This window comes from Schistocerca gregaria, chromosome 9, assembly GCF_023897955.1.
Source record: "Schistocerca gregaria isolate iqSchGreg1 chromosome 9, iqSchGreg1.2, whole genome shotgun sequence".
Taxonomy (NCBI): Eukaryota; Metazoa; Arthropoda; class Insecta; order Orthoptera; family Acrididae; genus Schistocerca; species Schistocerca gregaria.
This window is the reverse complement of record NC_064928.1, coordinates 135,651,857-135,669,359: the sequence shown is the minus strand read 5'-3', so window position 1 is coordinate 135,669,359 and position 17,503 is coordinate 135,651,857. Positions and strand designations below refer to the sequence as shown.

The 17,503-nt window shown below is 43.1% G+C and overlaps 1 protein-coding gene across 1 annotated transcript in view; it reads left to right on the top strand.

Annotated features, from left to right (window-relative positions):
- The window catches only part of LOC126291467 (uncharacterized), a 2,161,958-nt gene that overhangs the window by 165,939 nt on the left and 1,978,516 nt on the right, over positions 1-17,503 (top strand). Inside the window, exons 9-10 of the mRNA XM_049984978.1 lie at positions 15,173-15,332; positions 15,375-15,576. Of these exons, the coding sequence (XP_049840935.1) occupies positions 15,173-15,332; positions 15,375-15,576 (362 nt within the window). The remainder of the gene's footprint in view (positions 1-15,172; positions 15,333-15,374; positions 15,577-17,503) is intronic.

The window sequence follows — 17,503 nt, the reverse complement described above, 5'->3', positions numbered from 1 at the left end:
TCGCCCATGACTATTAGATTTTCGTCCCCCTTTACATACTGTATTACCCTGTCAATATCCTCATACACTTTCTCTATCTGTTCATATTCAGCTTGCGACGTCGACATGTATACCTGAACTATCGTTGTCGGTGTTGGGTTGCTGTCGATTCTGATTAGAACAACCCGGTCACTTAACTGTTAACAGTAATACACCCTCTTCCCTACCTTCCTATTCATAACGAATCCTACATCTGTAATACCATTTTCTGCTGCTGTTGATATTACCCGATACTCATCTCAACAGAAATACTTGTCTTCCTTGCACTTCACTTCACTTTCCCCTACTATATCTAGATTGAGCCTTTGCATTTCCCTTTTCAGATTTTCTAGTTTCCCTACCACGTTCAAGCTTCTGACATTCCACGCCCCGGCTCGTAGAACATTATCCTTTCGTTGATTATTCAATCTTTTTCTCATGGTAACCTCCTCCTCGGCAGTCCCCTCCTGGAGATCCGAATGGGGGACTATTCCGGAATCTTTTGCCAATGGAGAGATCATCATGGCACTTCTTCAACTAGAGGCCACATGTCCTGTGGATACACGTTACGTGTCCTTAATGCAGTGGTTTCCATTACCTTCTGCATCCTCATGTCGTTGATCATTGCTGATTCTTCCTCCTTTAGGGGCAATTTCCCATCCCTAGGACAAGAGAGTACACTGAACCTCTATCCGCTCCTCCGTCCTCTTTGACAAGGCCGTTGGCAAAATCAGGCTGACTTCTTATGCAGGAAGTCTTCGGCCGCCAATGCTGATTATGTATCACAATTTAGGCAGTGGCGGGGATTGAACCCGGGACCGAATACGTTTTGATTATGAATCAAAGACGCTACCCCTGGACCACGGGTACAGACGTTCAGTTTTACTACATAATACAATTTCTCAGTGAAAAGTACGGCCACATGCGAACGATTTACACGATATTTTAATTTACTTTTTTTTTACATATAGTGATTTACTCAGTTATATTAAGTCAGTCTCTCCCCGTCCTTTACAAAGCGCAGTGAACAACAGGACTTGACACACAGCACCTTTCTGTTAAGTAGACAAATACCATTTGTGAGCGAAGTACCGCAAACGATCTGTAGTGTTCATGTGTTCATTTCAACAACAAATGAGATCGGAGCCGAGAAAGGATTATCAAGAAATATGACAAGTTAACAATTTCAAATGATACATCCTAACCCAATAATGAACAATAAATTTAAGAATTTAGTAAAGAATAGTTGCTGACGACAGCCTGAAAGCGCTGAAACATGTTTAGGTCCATATGAAAAAATAATTATCTGTATCACGGGGTGACTGGATATCCAGTAAATTTGGATAATGCTCGTGATCCTTAACAATGTTTCAAACTGTTTCGTTGACAGGGAATAGTGCATACTTCACAATGATGTATCATGATGAAACTCTTTATCCAGATCATGCTGTTCGAATATGGCTCCATCGCCGAAAGCATACAGTACGAACAAATGAAGGGACGTTACATGACTACCCAACTGTAAAGGATATTGCCCTTCAGAAAGTTCTGAGGACAAACGTACAACCAACGTCATAGGAAGAGTCGATTGTTCGTTTGAAAATTGGATTAAGGGTAAATGGAGTACCAGAAGAGAGGGAAATTATTTCAAATTTCATAATTTGTAACTATATTAAATGTGGGAGCTATTATACTACTTTTGGTAAGATATCAGAGTTCGGCTTCTTCTGTGTATGAAAAATTTAAGGTAATGATTAATATCCTTTCACAATAATCTTCCGTCAGTGAATAAGGCCATATGACAGTTCTCTATTATTTCTGCATCGTTTACAACTTCTTTCACATTGCTGGCTTTGCGGTAGGATTTTTGTTGATTTAGACTGACCTGTTCCATGTAAGTGTAATCAACCCTGTTGTAAGAGCTACTTTTGCGCTGAAAAAGGCTGTGTTCAAAATTTATAAACTAATTTGGTAGCGTCAAATAGGAAATGTTTTCCTGATGTTCACCAGAAGACTAAAAGAGAAAGTGGTCTTCAGCTTCTTTGGTCATCGTGAGATACCACCCAACGATGGTTTAAGAAGTCAATTTCCACTTCGTTATCAAGTAATTGATGTTTTGTAAACCATCAGAAAACTGTTTCTCATTTCATTTTGTAGACATGTAATGTCAAGCACCAAAGGAGTATTATGTTGACGTTAACATATATACAGAAACAAGCTCAAGCTTAGTAATAAAAAATTCTGGAAGAATACAAGAATTATTATTGCAGCAATTATCTGACATTTGATAGCACACATTTTGTGTCGAAAGATAGAAAGACTATATGCGTTATTTACATTCGTAAAACAGCCAATCATACCACAATCTCTGAATGGAAGAAAGAGTCGCGCCAATTATCAGTAAATCCATTCAGCCAACGGCATGTCACTGTATAGGCCCCATTCCAAGTATAATACACAGCTTAAATTTGTATAATTCCATGAAGACTTATAAATATGAACCCACTTACATTTGTGTACTAGAGTTGAGGGTCATACCCTACAACATTGAACATAGGAAAAGCAACATTTGATCGGTGCTCACTATACTGTGCTTCATACAACTCACTCCCCTCCCCCTTTCACACCACCATCTCATTAAACGACTTATTGTTTGTAATCTTGTTCTTGTAATGCTCATGTACCAATTTTCACGAACAAGGTATTTCACAGTACAGTTGTATAATTTTTTTTGTGGTCCACCTCCGTCAGTATACTTGTACCGGCTAAAACGTACTGTAACTTGAGAACTTCTCGTTCATCACAAGCGAATTTCGAGTATCACCTGAATGTCTCCTCTTGCAATGTAAAAATTTGCTTCTTGTGTCCGAACAGTGCGGTATTTACACACTGTCACCTTCGAACCATCCTAATTAAGTTATAACTGCGACAGAATTCTGAGACAGTGATTCATTAAACGAGGAACTGAGAGCAAATCCGATCGAAAGCTTACCAAAAAGCATATTCTCTATATAAATATAAATGTGTAGTTTCTCTCTCTTGTTACAAAGCCATACTGCTTCTAATTTCACCAGCTACTTATGAGTCTTAAAACATTAGTTCATTTCATTACAAATGTCTGGAGTTACTTTATATCTTGGTAGACAAGAAAATGCCGCTTGTTTACCATATGGCAAAATATTGCTTTCTTTGTGTGCTATCTTTGCGAAAATCTCGTTTCGTTGTCTCAAACCGTTTCTGAGATATGAAGTGTGTTATTTCATTCTAGCTTCATTGCTAGTGCACATAATAGTAAATGAGTATGACACATAATATCAGTTTTCCCGAGGTCGGTGATCGAGACCTCCTCCCTAATCTAAAGAACAATTCAGCACGTTAGCTATATTTCATATGCAGCAATATGTGGTCTAGTACACACCAAAAGAAAATACATACCGATCACTAATTTTTATCGCACACTTGTCGAATTTTACGCAGTGTGTATCTTACATGCAAAAAATCATACTGTGCAAAAATGGCTCTGAACACTATGGGAATTAACATCTGAGGTCATCAGTCCCCTAGACTTAGGGGAACATCCACGCCTGAGGCAGGATTCGAACCTGCGACCGTAGCAGCAACGCGGTTCCCGACTGAAGCTCCTAGAACCGCTCGGTCACATCGGCCGGCTCATTTTGTTCGGTATTTTCGTTGCATCTGCTCCGGGCGGACGTCGTAAGACACCCACTTAAGTTCTTCGTTGATCGGTTAACTCAGTTTTTTTTTTCATTACAAACGGCATAACCCTCTCACCAAACACGGTGAACTACAGTGCCGGCAGAACCGCACTGTCACAGCGGCCGTCCCCACACTGTGCAGCGGCGGCCAGTAATCAAATGGCCGTTACTTCCTTATGTCGTTACGAAAATACTGTTAAATTGGCTACGCATCCTTTTCAAGAGTCTGAAAACTATTATCCAGAGAGCAATGGAGAAAATACTGGCCACAATTCTCAGTCTACGTAGTATAATAGCACTGTCGTTTAACAATTTACATTCTTGAATTTCGCGTAAATTCAGTTAAGTTTACTGAAAAGGTTTTAGCTTGAAACTTGGTACAACTTTATTATTGCATAAATGTGATTGAGTGCTGCAATTATAACTTCCTATTAGAAATACAAATGATACCTAACCAATCACGAATAAGGACCTTTCTGCTCAAAATTTGGTTTTTAGTAAATAACATGAAAACTAATAGAGGTGCCCATAGGTGTCACATATATAATCCTTTTACGTGAAACTACCTACAAATTTTCAGCTTTCTGATTCTAATATTTAGTGGCTTCAGTTTTCCTTAAAAACGCCGGTTTAAACAAAAATATTGCTCTTGTGAAGTACTGTTAACTATGGCCTACATTTACATACTCTGGCGAATTATTAGATTTCTAGTTTTATTATTCAGTGCGACTTATTTTCATCATGAGAGCGTATATTTTGCCTAACATATTCATTTGATCATTCTGAGACTTTAGAACGTTAACATAATTTTACTTAAGAATACACTGATGAAGTTTGGAAAAGTTATTTTAATTATAAATTTCACTCTTAAATCATGGTGCAGTCCTTTGCATGTTGAGAACAGGCGCTTTATGATGATGTTCCGTTTTCTGTAGTCAAGTGGAGTAAGCCCCGGTACACTCGCTCGTCTCTGTACCTCTTATATGATACAGCACTCGTTCCGCCTCAACACTACATTACGGAAATGTTATACCATCATCATGAAGCCGATATACACGGTGGTCCATTGATAGTGACCGGGCCAAATATCTAACTAAATAACCATCAAACGAAAAAACCACAAAGAAAGAAACTCGTCTATCTTGGAGGGGGATACCAGATTGCGCTATGGTTGGCCCTCTAGATGGCGCTGCCATAGGTCAAACGTTTAAAAAAGGAACCCGCATACTTATTACCTATTCGTGGAGTGCGTAAAGAAATATGAATGTTTTAGTTGGAACACTTTTTTCGCTTTGTGAGAGAAGGCGCTGTAATAGTTACAAACGTATAAGTACGTGGTATCGCGTAACATTCCGCCAGTGTGGACGGTATTTGCTTCGTGATACATTACTCGTGTTAAAATGGACCGTTTACCAGTTGCGTAAAAGGTCCATATCGTGTTGATGTATGGGTATTGTGATCAAAGTGCCCAACGGGCGTGTGCTATGTATGCTGATCGGTATCCTGGACAACATCATCCAAGCGTCCAGACCGTTCGCCGGATAGTTACGTTATTTAAGGAAACAGGAAGTGTTCAGCCACATGAGAAACGTCAACCACGACCTGCAACAAATGGTGAGGCCCAAGTAGGTGTTTTAGGTGCTGTCGCTACTAATCCGCACATCAGCAGCAGACAAATTGCGCGGGAATCCGGAATTTCAGAAATGTCGGTGCTGAGAATGATACATCAACATCGATTATGACCGTACCATATTTCTATGCACCAGGAATTGCATGGCGACGAGTTTAAACGTCGTGCAGAGTTCTGCCACTGAGCACAAGAGAAATTAAGGGACGATGACAGAATTTTAGGACGCGTTCTATTTAGCGACGAAGCGTCATTCACCAACAGCGCTAAAGTGGCATAATATGCACTATTGGGCAACGGAAAATCCAGCGACCTTGGTGGGTTAATGTATGGTACGGCATTGTGGGAGGAAGGATAATTGGCCCCTATTTTATCGATGGCAATATAAATGGTGCAATGTATGCTGATTTCCTACATAATGTTCTACCGATGTTACTACAAGATGTTTCACACCATGACAGAATGGTGATGTACTTCCAACGTGATGGATGTCCGGCACATAGCTCGCGTGCGATTGAAGCGGTATTGAATAGCATATTTCATGACAGGGGGATAGATCGTCGAAGCACCATACCATGGCCCACACGTTCACCGGATCTGACGCCCCCGGATTTTTTTCTGTGGGGAAAGTTGAAGGATATTTGCTATCGTGGTCTACCGACAACGTCTGAGAACATGCGTCACCGCATTGTCAATGCATGTGCGAACATTACGGAAGGCGAACTACTCGCTGTTTAGAGGAATGTCGTTACACGCATTGCCAAATGCATTGACGTTGACGGACATCATTTTGAGCATTTATTGCATTAATGTGGTATTTACAGGTAATCACGCTGTAACAGTATGCGTTCTCAGAATTGATAGGTTCACATTGGACCAACCGAAATAAAATGTTCAAAGATATCTATGTTCTGTATTTCAATTTAAAAAACCTACCTGTTACCAACTGTTCGTCTAAAATTATCAGGAATGTGTTTGTGACTATTACAGCGCCATCTGTCACAAAGCGCAAAAAGTGGTCCTACTGAAACATGCATATTTCTTTACGTATTACACGAATATGTAATAAAAAATGAGTGTTCGTATTTTAAAAAAACGCAGTTGATATCCGTTTGACCTATGGCAGCGCCATCTAGCGGGCCAACCATAGCGCCATCCTCTTTCAAGCTAGACAAGTTTCGTTCTTTGTAGTTTTTTCGTTTGACACTTATTTCGTGAGATATCTGGCCTGGTCATGATCAATGGACCACCCTGTAAAACCTATAACCAGCATAGAAACCAATTTTTTTAGCGAAAAGATTCTTTAAAGTCGTTTGAGAAAGATTTCGGGGTAGCCGACGTAAGCTCGCAGTTCAGACGGAGTAGCGCGCCCGCTATCGGCTCGCAGAAAACTGCGGGACTTCTCCGAACGAGGCTCGTCGCAGAAATCCGACCGTACCGGGAACTACGGATAACCGTCAGATGGCCGTGCCTCCACTATAGCACTGGTGGTTACCGCAGGTATTCAAGAATCCACCTGAAATATCTATGGCCCATCATAGAAATCTACTGGTGTATCATCAGCTATTGAATCCATCACAATTAAATAATGGGCTTAAATAAAATCAGTTAACAGTCTAGTGTTCCCCAAATTCAGAATGACTATGTCCAGCATAGTGGAACACTGGGTTTTAAAGGTTTCTGTGGGAGGGAGGTGTTCTGAAGTTGCCCTGTAGCCTTTTTGTTACAACGGTATGTGAATCGGGAGTAACGCTTTGAAACACACTTGTTGCACAGACTCCCGCTGCTAGCATAGCTGTTCCGCAGCCGCCCCCGCCAGTGGTGGTGGCAGAGGTGACCATTATCAACCAGCCTGGGCAGCAGCAACAGCAACAACAACAACAGCAGCAACAACAGCAGCAGCAACAGCAACAGCAGCAACAACAGCAGACGAGCAGCAGCAGTACGCAGTCTGGGCAGGCGTCACCGGCCAGTTCCTCCTCACCAGCTCACCCCATGCTCACCTCCAGGAGGGACTCCACTACTCAGGTAGACCACAACCCATCACACAGGATGGTCAGAGGTAGCTCACCTTCCACTTTGTCAACTAGCTGAATACTGCTGCTTCGTCACTGACTTCACACTACATTCAAAAATCCCGAAGCCATAAAGTACGCATATAATACACATCTTGCTTAAGATCTAATTGTTTCGTTTATTGCATACCATATAAGACACATCTATAATTTATACATCTTATAAAAGCAGTGAATAGCTATAAATTACATACCGTTATAACCCGAGGCCTGGGTGCTATGTAATTAGGGCGCTATATATGCCTATATGTAAAACACCAATTAACAAGATAGATGCACAAATGGTATTAAAAACGTTAAATGCCAGTTACTGTCATAAGTAACCTTACATCAGTGTATTAGATATAAAACTTCCATTCTTCTTACCGACTGATAGTAAGTAATAGAATAACACATACCTAGTAACAGTCCTGAAATAACTCATGATGTGTGAGACCAAAAAAGTATTATATGACGCTACTTCTAATAGTAACTGTCATCTAATGATTTTAGTACCATTCACATATCAATTTTATTAATTGGTGTTTTACAAATGGACACATATAGAGACATTTGTATGTAGCACCCAGGCCTCTGTTTATACCATTATGTATTTTTTAACCGTTCACTAATTTTACATGAGACATCAATTCTGGAAGTGCATTACACAGTATGCTGTATATGAAACACTTAGACCTTAAGATAGATGTGGATTGCATACATATTTTACGGCATCTGGATTTTGGTCTTCAAATGCGACCTACTTCACGAACATATTGCTGTATAAACTGGACTCTTTCACATTGGGCACTGCCTTACTGTATTTTGACGTATGTTGTACATGTCAGCAGTTCATGCTCTATTCTACAACAAATAGCTAAGTATAAGGTCATTTTGTTAAATTTCTTGTCTTTAGAGATTATATTCTACCGTCTGTAGCACTTAATGACTTAATTTTTTTACTGTCGATTAGCCACGCATATAAAGCGCTTATTTCAATAGTGGTACAAGTCCATTTCTGTTCATTCTGAGGTACAGAGTCCTAAAGTTAAATGAGCGCTGAAAAATCTGCAGTTGAGATATCACAAATATTCAAGTATGAAGTATATATACTTGAATATTTCTGATATCTCAACTGCAGATTCTGCAGCGTTCATTTAACTTTAGGACTCTGTATCTCAGAATGAACAAAGATGGACTTGTACCGCTATTGAAATAAGCCCTTCATGTAATGGTAGATTTTCATAGCCAATGATCAAGCTGGTTGCATTTGCCACCTAGATCTTGAGGTACAGTACTATTTCGTCCTAATATTCAATATTAATGATATATTTTATGTATTTAAAACAATGTTCTGTCTCCAGTCGTAATTCCATGACATTCAGTACTTACTGGTATTATTACTTTTATTATTTAACGAACAAGTAATACACAATGTTTATTTACTACAAATGTAGTGATATGGAATAAGTTCTCTCATTTATATAATGTAAATTTAAGAAAATGTTTTCATTACATTAACAACATTTGTCTCATTAGATTCGCATCTATATTAAATTACTTGGGTGGTAGCACTGACTGGCAAGCACAGTTTCTGTATAGCCATGAGGCTACACTTCTGCGTGGTGCTAAACGGCAATGTCTTCTAGACAAATATCTAAAGCTAGATAGTTTCAAAGATCTCCTGGTTACAGTAAATTTGTCACTAGACTTGGATTAGACTATGATTATTTTCTTAGAGGTCTCAAACGAGCTTCAGCTTAACTACGTTAGTTCTTGACGGCGCGGACGTATAGGTAAATTCTACTCCAAAACACTGTTGTATGGCGTGCTTGTAAAATCCATACAGTAATGTTTCATTAGCTTCTCACAGACCATCTGCGATCTTACAGGTTGTGCAGATTACACTACTCTCTTATCTCCAAGCATTATTAGGCCGCACACTGAGTTTCTGTTTCAATCCCAATCAGCAATTTGTGATCTCAGTCCCTTTCTCCTACAGGGACATTCAAGAACAAGTGGTTAGTAAATCTACCACAAATAATAAGACTTGTGGGAAAATCTTGTTTGCTTGGTGTTGTGCATATTGTAGCTATTTGCTGCAAGACGTATGGTTGCACACCTTGAGCTGCATGCAAAAATGTTTAATTACTACATCGATATTGAAGAAAATAGGTCATAATCAGTGGCGTCTTATTCAGATGATCAACAAATAGACGTATACGTAACAACGTTTATAAGATAAGAAGATTCGCTATACATTACTGTAGAAAGATAAGGTTACTTACATATCGTGTATGTCTATATCATATGACATATGTAGCCTATACGACGTTAAAACTGATGCTGATCTAGAGAACACAGAATCGCATGGACATCAAAATTTTAATTATACACATGTATACGTGATCAAGACAAAGTTCACTGTCTGTGTAACGTCTGTGGTACACAGGGTGTCGTGTCTGTTTTTATAATGGGCAAACGCTGAACATCTCATTATCAACACTACTAAGAAATGTGCCTGTTTAGCGTTTGACAGTATACGCGACAACCTGTGCACCACAGAGGTTATTCAGACAATCGACTTCAATGTGATCACGTAGAGATGCTTACAATTACGTTTGAAAAGTCCACTGGTTCTACACTGCCCAGGCACATTAATGTGACCACCTTCAAGAGCCTGAATAACAACCTTTTGCAGCGCTGAACGCTGCGAAATGTGCAGTAAGAGAGTCGGTGATGTTCTGGAAGGTACCGACAGGTATTTAGAGCCATGCCGTGTACACCTACACCTATACTAGATCCATGCCACGAACAGCCCTATCGAGGAGATCTCTAGATTGGAATTACAGCCGGGCAGTTTGGTGACCAAGGCAGTACGTCAAACTCTCATCGAGGTGTTCTTGACACGCACTTACAATTCCAGCTATGTGGCATGTGACATTGTCCTGCTGGTAGATGCCATCGTGCCGAGGAAAAACAAACTACATGTAGGGATAGCCATGGTCCCCAAGGTTAGACTCATACGTGTGCTTATCCATTGTTCCTACCAGAATACCGACGTCACCAGAGGACTATCACGAAAACATTCCGAAGATCATAACGCTTCCTCATCTGGCCTGGACTCCTTTGCTTGCAGACTTTTCACGCCGTACACGCCAACAGCCATGTATGCGGTGGAGCATAAAACGTGATTCATCTGGAAAGATCTCCTGTTGCCTCTCAGTGGACATCCGTTTGAGATATTGGTGTGAAAATTTCAGCCTTCAGCGCCTATGAACAGCGGTTTGCTGAACACTCGTTGAGGAGACACTGTTGGTAGCCCTTCGGTTTATGTGGAATTTCTACGATTTAATCACTTGTCACTAAAGCCAATGGCCATGCCCTTCTGGACATCATTTAATTTTTTCTGTTTCGGAAATACTGCACTGATTTTTCCGCCACCCGCCCCAGTCTCCGCTCGTAACACGCGTTATACAACATTCACTACTGTTGCTGTCCCATCTGCCGTCTGTGATTGGTTATTGCACACTGATGTCGAACATAGGTGGTGATCGCATTAATGTGACTGGCCCGTGAATGTTTTCTAGATGCACATCAATTTTAACACCATCAAATATCTGTCACATCGCGCAGAGATCGCGGTGCCACAGCAAAGTGAATTGATAACACGGACCTTAGCGAGGGCTCGCTGCAATCGGCGTTGTCGTATGAGACACGCTCCTGAAGGGACACACTTCCCCTGTCACCTCTGCAGCGCCATCAACATAGCCGTGTTGAGCATATGAGAACTTGCCCAGTTCGAGATTCGACCACACCAGTCGACATTGTTGTTAGTACCACTGATGGACCTGTTCATTTAAATATGGAACACTGTACTCCAAGCAAATAGTGTCAAACTGTGCATCAGTGTGATGCTTCAATAATAGTCAATGGTTACTGTAACTTATAAACCAATCCTATGGCAACGGTCTGTGTTAAAGTTAAGTAAATCTTTTGTCCATTTGTGTAATAAAGCGAATCAATGTAGTATATGTTACATTGAGATGAGACTTCTCCTATAATAAACAGAGAACTCCAGGTGTGGCCGAATGAAAGTAGTTTCGACTAGTCACAGCGATTTCGTACTTGCCCCACTCGTCATTTGCTATAGACGTATACAATTTGTGATAACCTTATCTTTGTACAGAAATGAGTGCAGAATGTTCTTACAGAGTGCGTTCCATAAGTAATGCAACCAATTTTTTTCTCACGCAACGGTACACCACAGCGTGTTGTGACCGGCCAGGGTGAGTGGAGGGGGGTGTTAGCTTCAAAACGCTCAGTCTCATTCGGCTGCGAGCTGCTGGAGGGTCACGACGTGGGTTTCCGTCAACCCCGTTTTGAGTTTACGGCACAATAGATAATTCTGTAGAGCCACGGTACGCTATCAAATTTTGCGTTAAACCTGGGAAGTCCGCCACCGAAACGTTTCCATTACTTCAGCATGCCTATGGGAATGATTGCTAGTCCAAATCACAAGTTTTCCGATGGCACAAGTCGTTCATGGAGGGCCGAGAGGAGATCACCGACGAACCTTGCAGTCGACGGACATCGACCGATCAACCGCACGAATCGATGAAAATGTGACGCTTGTGAGCGATTATTTGAACTCTGACGGCTGAGCCAATTGATAGCACAAACTCTAAACATGTCAAAAACAACCGTTTTCCGCATTGTGACCGCAGATTTGACCATGTGAAAGGTGTGTGCCAAACACGTCCCAAAATGTTGGCCCACGAACAAAAGGACATGCGAGTACTTCGGTTCCGAAAAATAGTGGAAACTTTTGATTATGAGTCGTGGATTTTTGAGTACGACCCGGAGACAAAAAGGCAGAGTTCTGAGTGGCACACCCCATCGTCGCCCTGTCCCAAGAAGGCACGCATGAGCAAGTCCAGGATCAAAACCGTGCTCATTGTCTTCTTTGACGTCAGAGGCATTGTCCACCACGAATTCGTACCTACCGGGACTGCAGTGAACTCAGCTTTCTACTTATAAGTACCCAAAAGACTGAAAAGGAGGGACTCGCGCTGCCGAAGCGACATCTAAGACACGTGGAAAGTTCACCACGACAACGCGCCGAGTCACAGCGCCACATTGTCAACGACTTCCTGGCCAGGACGAAGAACCAATTGGTTCTCCAGCCTCCCGAGAGTCCTGACCTGGCTCTCGCTGACTCATTTTTTGTTTTTTTTTTCAGTTAAAAGGAGTCATGAAAGGAAAACATTGGGACACGATTGAAAGCATCCAGGCGCATGTTACATTAGCTCTAAAGGATATTCCGGAAAAGGCATTCCAGAATGCCTTCCAGGCATGGAACAACGCCTGCAGAAGTGTATCGAAGCAAGATGGTGCTATTTAGAAAATTTTTCATTATTTGTACGAATATGTTCAATAAAAAATTTTTTATGAATTTGGTCGCATTACTTATGGAACGCACCTTGTACATTACTCACATTTTATGTTTCCATGGAAATGGCAAGGAAAGCGTTTCTGAAGAAGAGAAATTTCTTAACATCGAGTATAAATTTAAGTGTCAGGAAGTCGTTTCTGGAAGTATTTGTATGGAGAGTAGCCATGTATGGAAGTGAAACCTGGACGATAAGTAGTTTGGACAAGAAGAGAATAGAAGCTTTCGAAATGTGGTGCTACAGAAGAATGCTGAAGATTAGATGGGTAGCTCACGTAACTAATGAGGAGGCATTGAATAGAACTGGGGAGAAGAGAAGTTTGTGGCACAACTTGACAACAAGAAGGGACCGGTTGGTAGGCCATGTTCTGAGGCATCAGGGGATCACAAATTTAGCAATGGAGGGCAGCGTGGAGGGTAAAGATCGTAGAGGGAGACCAAGAGATGAATACACAAAGCAGATTCAGAAGGATGTAGGTTGCAGTAGCTACTGGGAGACGAAGAAGTTTGCACATGATCTATATATACATCTACATCTACATTATTAATATGCAATTCACATTTAAGTGCTTGGCAGAGGGTTCATCGAACCACAATCATACTATCTCCCTACCAGTCCACTTCCGAACAGCTCGCAGGAAAAACGAATACATAAACCTTTCTGTTCGAGCTCTGATTTCTCTTATTTTATTTTAATGATCATTCCTACCTTTGTAGGTTGGGCTCAACAAAATATTTTGACATTCAGAAGAGAAAGTTGGTGACTGAAATTTCTTAAATACGAGATCTCGCCGCGACGAAAAACGTCTTTGCTTTAATGACTTCCATCCCAATTCGCGTATCATATCTTCCATACTCTCTCCCCTATTACGTGATGATACAGAACGAGCTGCCCTTTTTTGCGCCCTTTCGATGTCCTCCGTCAATCCCACCTGGTAAGGATCCCACACCGCGCAGCAATATTGTAACAGAGGACGAATGAGTGTAGTGTATGTAAGCCGTCTCTTTAGTGGACTTGTTGCATGCAAGTGTCCTGCCCATGAAACGCAACCTTTGGCTTGCTTTCCCCACAATATTATCTATGTGGTCTTTCGAACTGAAGTTGTTCGTAATTTTAACTCCCAGGTACTTCGTTGAATTGACAGCGTTGAGAATTGTACTATTTATCGAATAATCGAATGCCAACGGATTTCTTTTGGAACTCATGTGGATCACCTCACACTTTTCGTTATTTAGCGTCAACTGCCACTTGCCACACGATACAGCAATCTTTTCTAAATCGCTTTGCAACTGATACTGGTCTTCGGATGACCTTACTAGACGGTAAATTACAGCATCATCTGCGAATAACCTAAGAGAAATGCTCAGATTGTCACCCAGGTCATTTATATAGATCAGGAACAGCAGAGTTCCCAGGACGCTTCTCTGGGGAACACCTGATATCACTTCAGTTGTACTCGATGATTTGCCGTCTATTACTACGAACTGCGACCTTCCTAACAGGAAATCACGAATCCAGTCGCACAACTGAGACGATACACCATAGGCCCACAGCTTGATTAGAAGTCGCTTGTGAGGAACGGTGTCAAAAGTTTTCCGGAAATCTAGAAATACGGAATCAACTTGACATCCCCTGTCGATAGCGCCCATTCCTTTGTGTGAATAAAGAGCTAGCTGCTTGCACAAGAACGATTTTTTCTGAAACCATGCTGATTACATATCAATAGATTGTTCCCTTTGAAGTGATTCGTAATGTTTGACTACAGTATACGCTCCAAAACCATACTGCAAACCGACGCCAATGATACAGGTCTGTAGTTCGATGGATTACTCTTACTACCCTTCTTAAACATTGGTGCGATCTGCGCAATTTTCCAATCTGCAGGTACAGATCTATCGGTGAGCGAGCAGTTGTATATGATTGATAAGTAGGGCGCTACCGTATCAGCGTAATCTGGAAGGAACCCAATCGGTATACATTGTGGACCTGAAGACTTGCTGTATCAAGCAATTTGAGTTGCTTTGCGACCCCTAAGGTATCTACTTCTAAGAAACTCGTGATAGCATGGATAGATGCTCATGATAGAGTAGCATGGAGAGCTGCATCAAACCAGTCTCAGGACAAAAGACCACAACAACATCAACAAAAACAACAACATGTTTCCATTTATCTGTTTCTTCTGTCTGTGAGGTGTCACTGATGATGGGCTCTAGCCCTGAGTACTGGTCTGGGAAATATTCTGACATGAAGCTGATAGTGTGCAGCAAGATGCCTTGTAACAGGTGAGAGTAGTGCGGTGTGCAGCGAGCCGCTGTTGCCGGCAGGTGTACTACAAGAGCCGGCGCGACTCGCGGTCCCACGCATCGCCGGAGAGGCGCTCGTCGGGCAAGGAGTCGTCGGGCAAGTTCCCGCGGCTACCACGCCAGTCGACGGCCATCGACGAGAGCTCGCTGCCGCCGGGCGTGTGGGGCGGCGCCGGCTCCTCGGGCAGCGGCGGCAGCTCCAGCGGCGGCGGCGGCGGGCGGCGGGGCTCGCAGCCCACGCTGTCGCCAGACCTGCAGCCAGCGTCCGACGACGGCGGCGGGGGGCCTCCGGGCCCAGGGGCGGGCCGCAAGGCGCGCCGCGATTCGCTCAGCCCCGACTCCGCCTCCTACAGCCGCGGCCGGCGGGACTCGCGCACACACCTCTCCCCAGACAGGGATCGCGAGGTGAGCGCGCTCTACTTACTGTGCAGTGTCCAGTTCATCTCCTCTGCCTAGATAGTAGTGCATTCAGGTGTCCACAAATAAACTTCCAAGCAGATTAAAACTTCATGCAACACCAGGACTACTATTCGGGACCTTCACCCTTTGTGGGCAACTTCTCAACCATATATGTTACATGAGCATAACTCACAGCACATTCTTACTACTTTGTATTCTATTGAGGACCTAGAAACGATGGAGAGGCTCCATCTCCACCGCAGCCGCAGTGGTCCGCAACCCCACGACGACTACCGCAGTCCACTTGAACCCTCTGCCACCCCACACCGAACCCAGGGTTATTGTGCAGTTCGGCCTCTGGTAGACCCCCCCCCCCCCCCACACACACACACACACAGAACATCTCACACCAGACGAGTGTAACCCCTATGTTTACGTGGTAATGGTGGTGTACGCAAACATGGAGAACTTGATTGTGCAGCAATCGCCAACATAGTGTAATTGAGGTGGAATAAGGGAAACCAGCCCGCATTTGCCGAGGCAGATGGAAAACCGCCTAAAAACCATCCACAGGCGGCCTGCTCACTGGACCTCGACACAAATCCACCGGGCGGATTTGTGCCGGGGTCCAGGCACTCTTTCCCACCCGGAAAGCTATGCGTCAGACTTCAGGGCCAACTGGGCAGGCCTCTCACTACTTTACTTCCATCACTGACTCATCTTATATCTTACAAACTTTATTTGAATTCGTGGTGTCTGTTCCTCTGAAAGAACAGTTCAGTTGGTAACACTGCTTTCACCTGCAGCGGGATCGACTGTGAGACGTACCAACACAGGCCGTGCAGTTGCAATAACGCTGTGTAGCTGCCACACCTATCTAGTAAGTAGAAGATCCTGGGTTCGAATCCCAGCTGGTACACATTTTGGCTCGTCGCCGCTGATTCCGCTTAATGTCCTGCAGCATCTGATCCCCCTTCAATTTGCATATATTGTTTCACAGCTGCAAGATCTTTGGCGTCTGTTTTCTCGAAGGTACAGACAACATTGATTCAAATAATTGATAAGCCTGGATCTACCTCTTTCAGTGTGAATGCACAAAGACATCCAACCTCGTGTGAGAATCTGTAAGTAGTGAATAGGAGAATAGTGGAAAGGTGGCGCTCGTTGGAAGTGTGGATCGGCTGTGGGGCATACCCAGATAGTGCAGTTGTGATAACGCTGTGTCCCGGATGGTGCAGCAGCTACGGCACCTGCCTAGTAAGCTGGAGATCCCGGGTTCGAATCCCTGTCGGATACACAATTTCGCCCATTGCCGCTGATTCTGCTTATTGTCCTGCTGCAGCCGGTAGCAGTGATCGCCATTCAATTTACTAAATTTGTTTTGGAAGCATTGCCTATGCCATGGTTAAGCCACATCTCCGCAATACTATTTCTTCCAGGAGTGATACTCTTGCATTTAGGCAGGAGGACTTCTGGGACGTCGTGTGACTTTGGCCTCCCGTCGGAGCAGATTGTGTGGCCGAGCTGTTCGCTACTGTCGCAGGTTCGAATCCTGCCTCGGACATGGATGTGTGTGATATCTTTAGGTTAGTTAGGTTTAAGTAGTTCTAATTTCTAGGGGACTGACGACCTCAGAAGTTTAGTCTCATAGTGCTTAGAGCCATTTGAACCTCCCATCGGGTAAACAGTTCGCTGGGTGCAAGTCTTTCGATTTGACGCCACTGCGGCGACTTGCGCATCGATGGGATGCAATGATAATGATAACGACAGCACAATACCCAGTCCCTGAGCGGAGAAAATCTCCGACCCAGCCGGGAATCGAATGCGGGCCATTGGGATTGACATTCTGTCGCACTGACCACTCAGCTACTGGGGGCGGACTTCTGGGAAGTTTGGAAGGTAGAAGATGAGCAGCTATTGCGAGGAGCAAAGC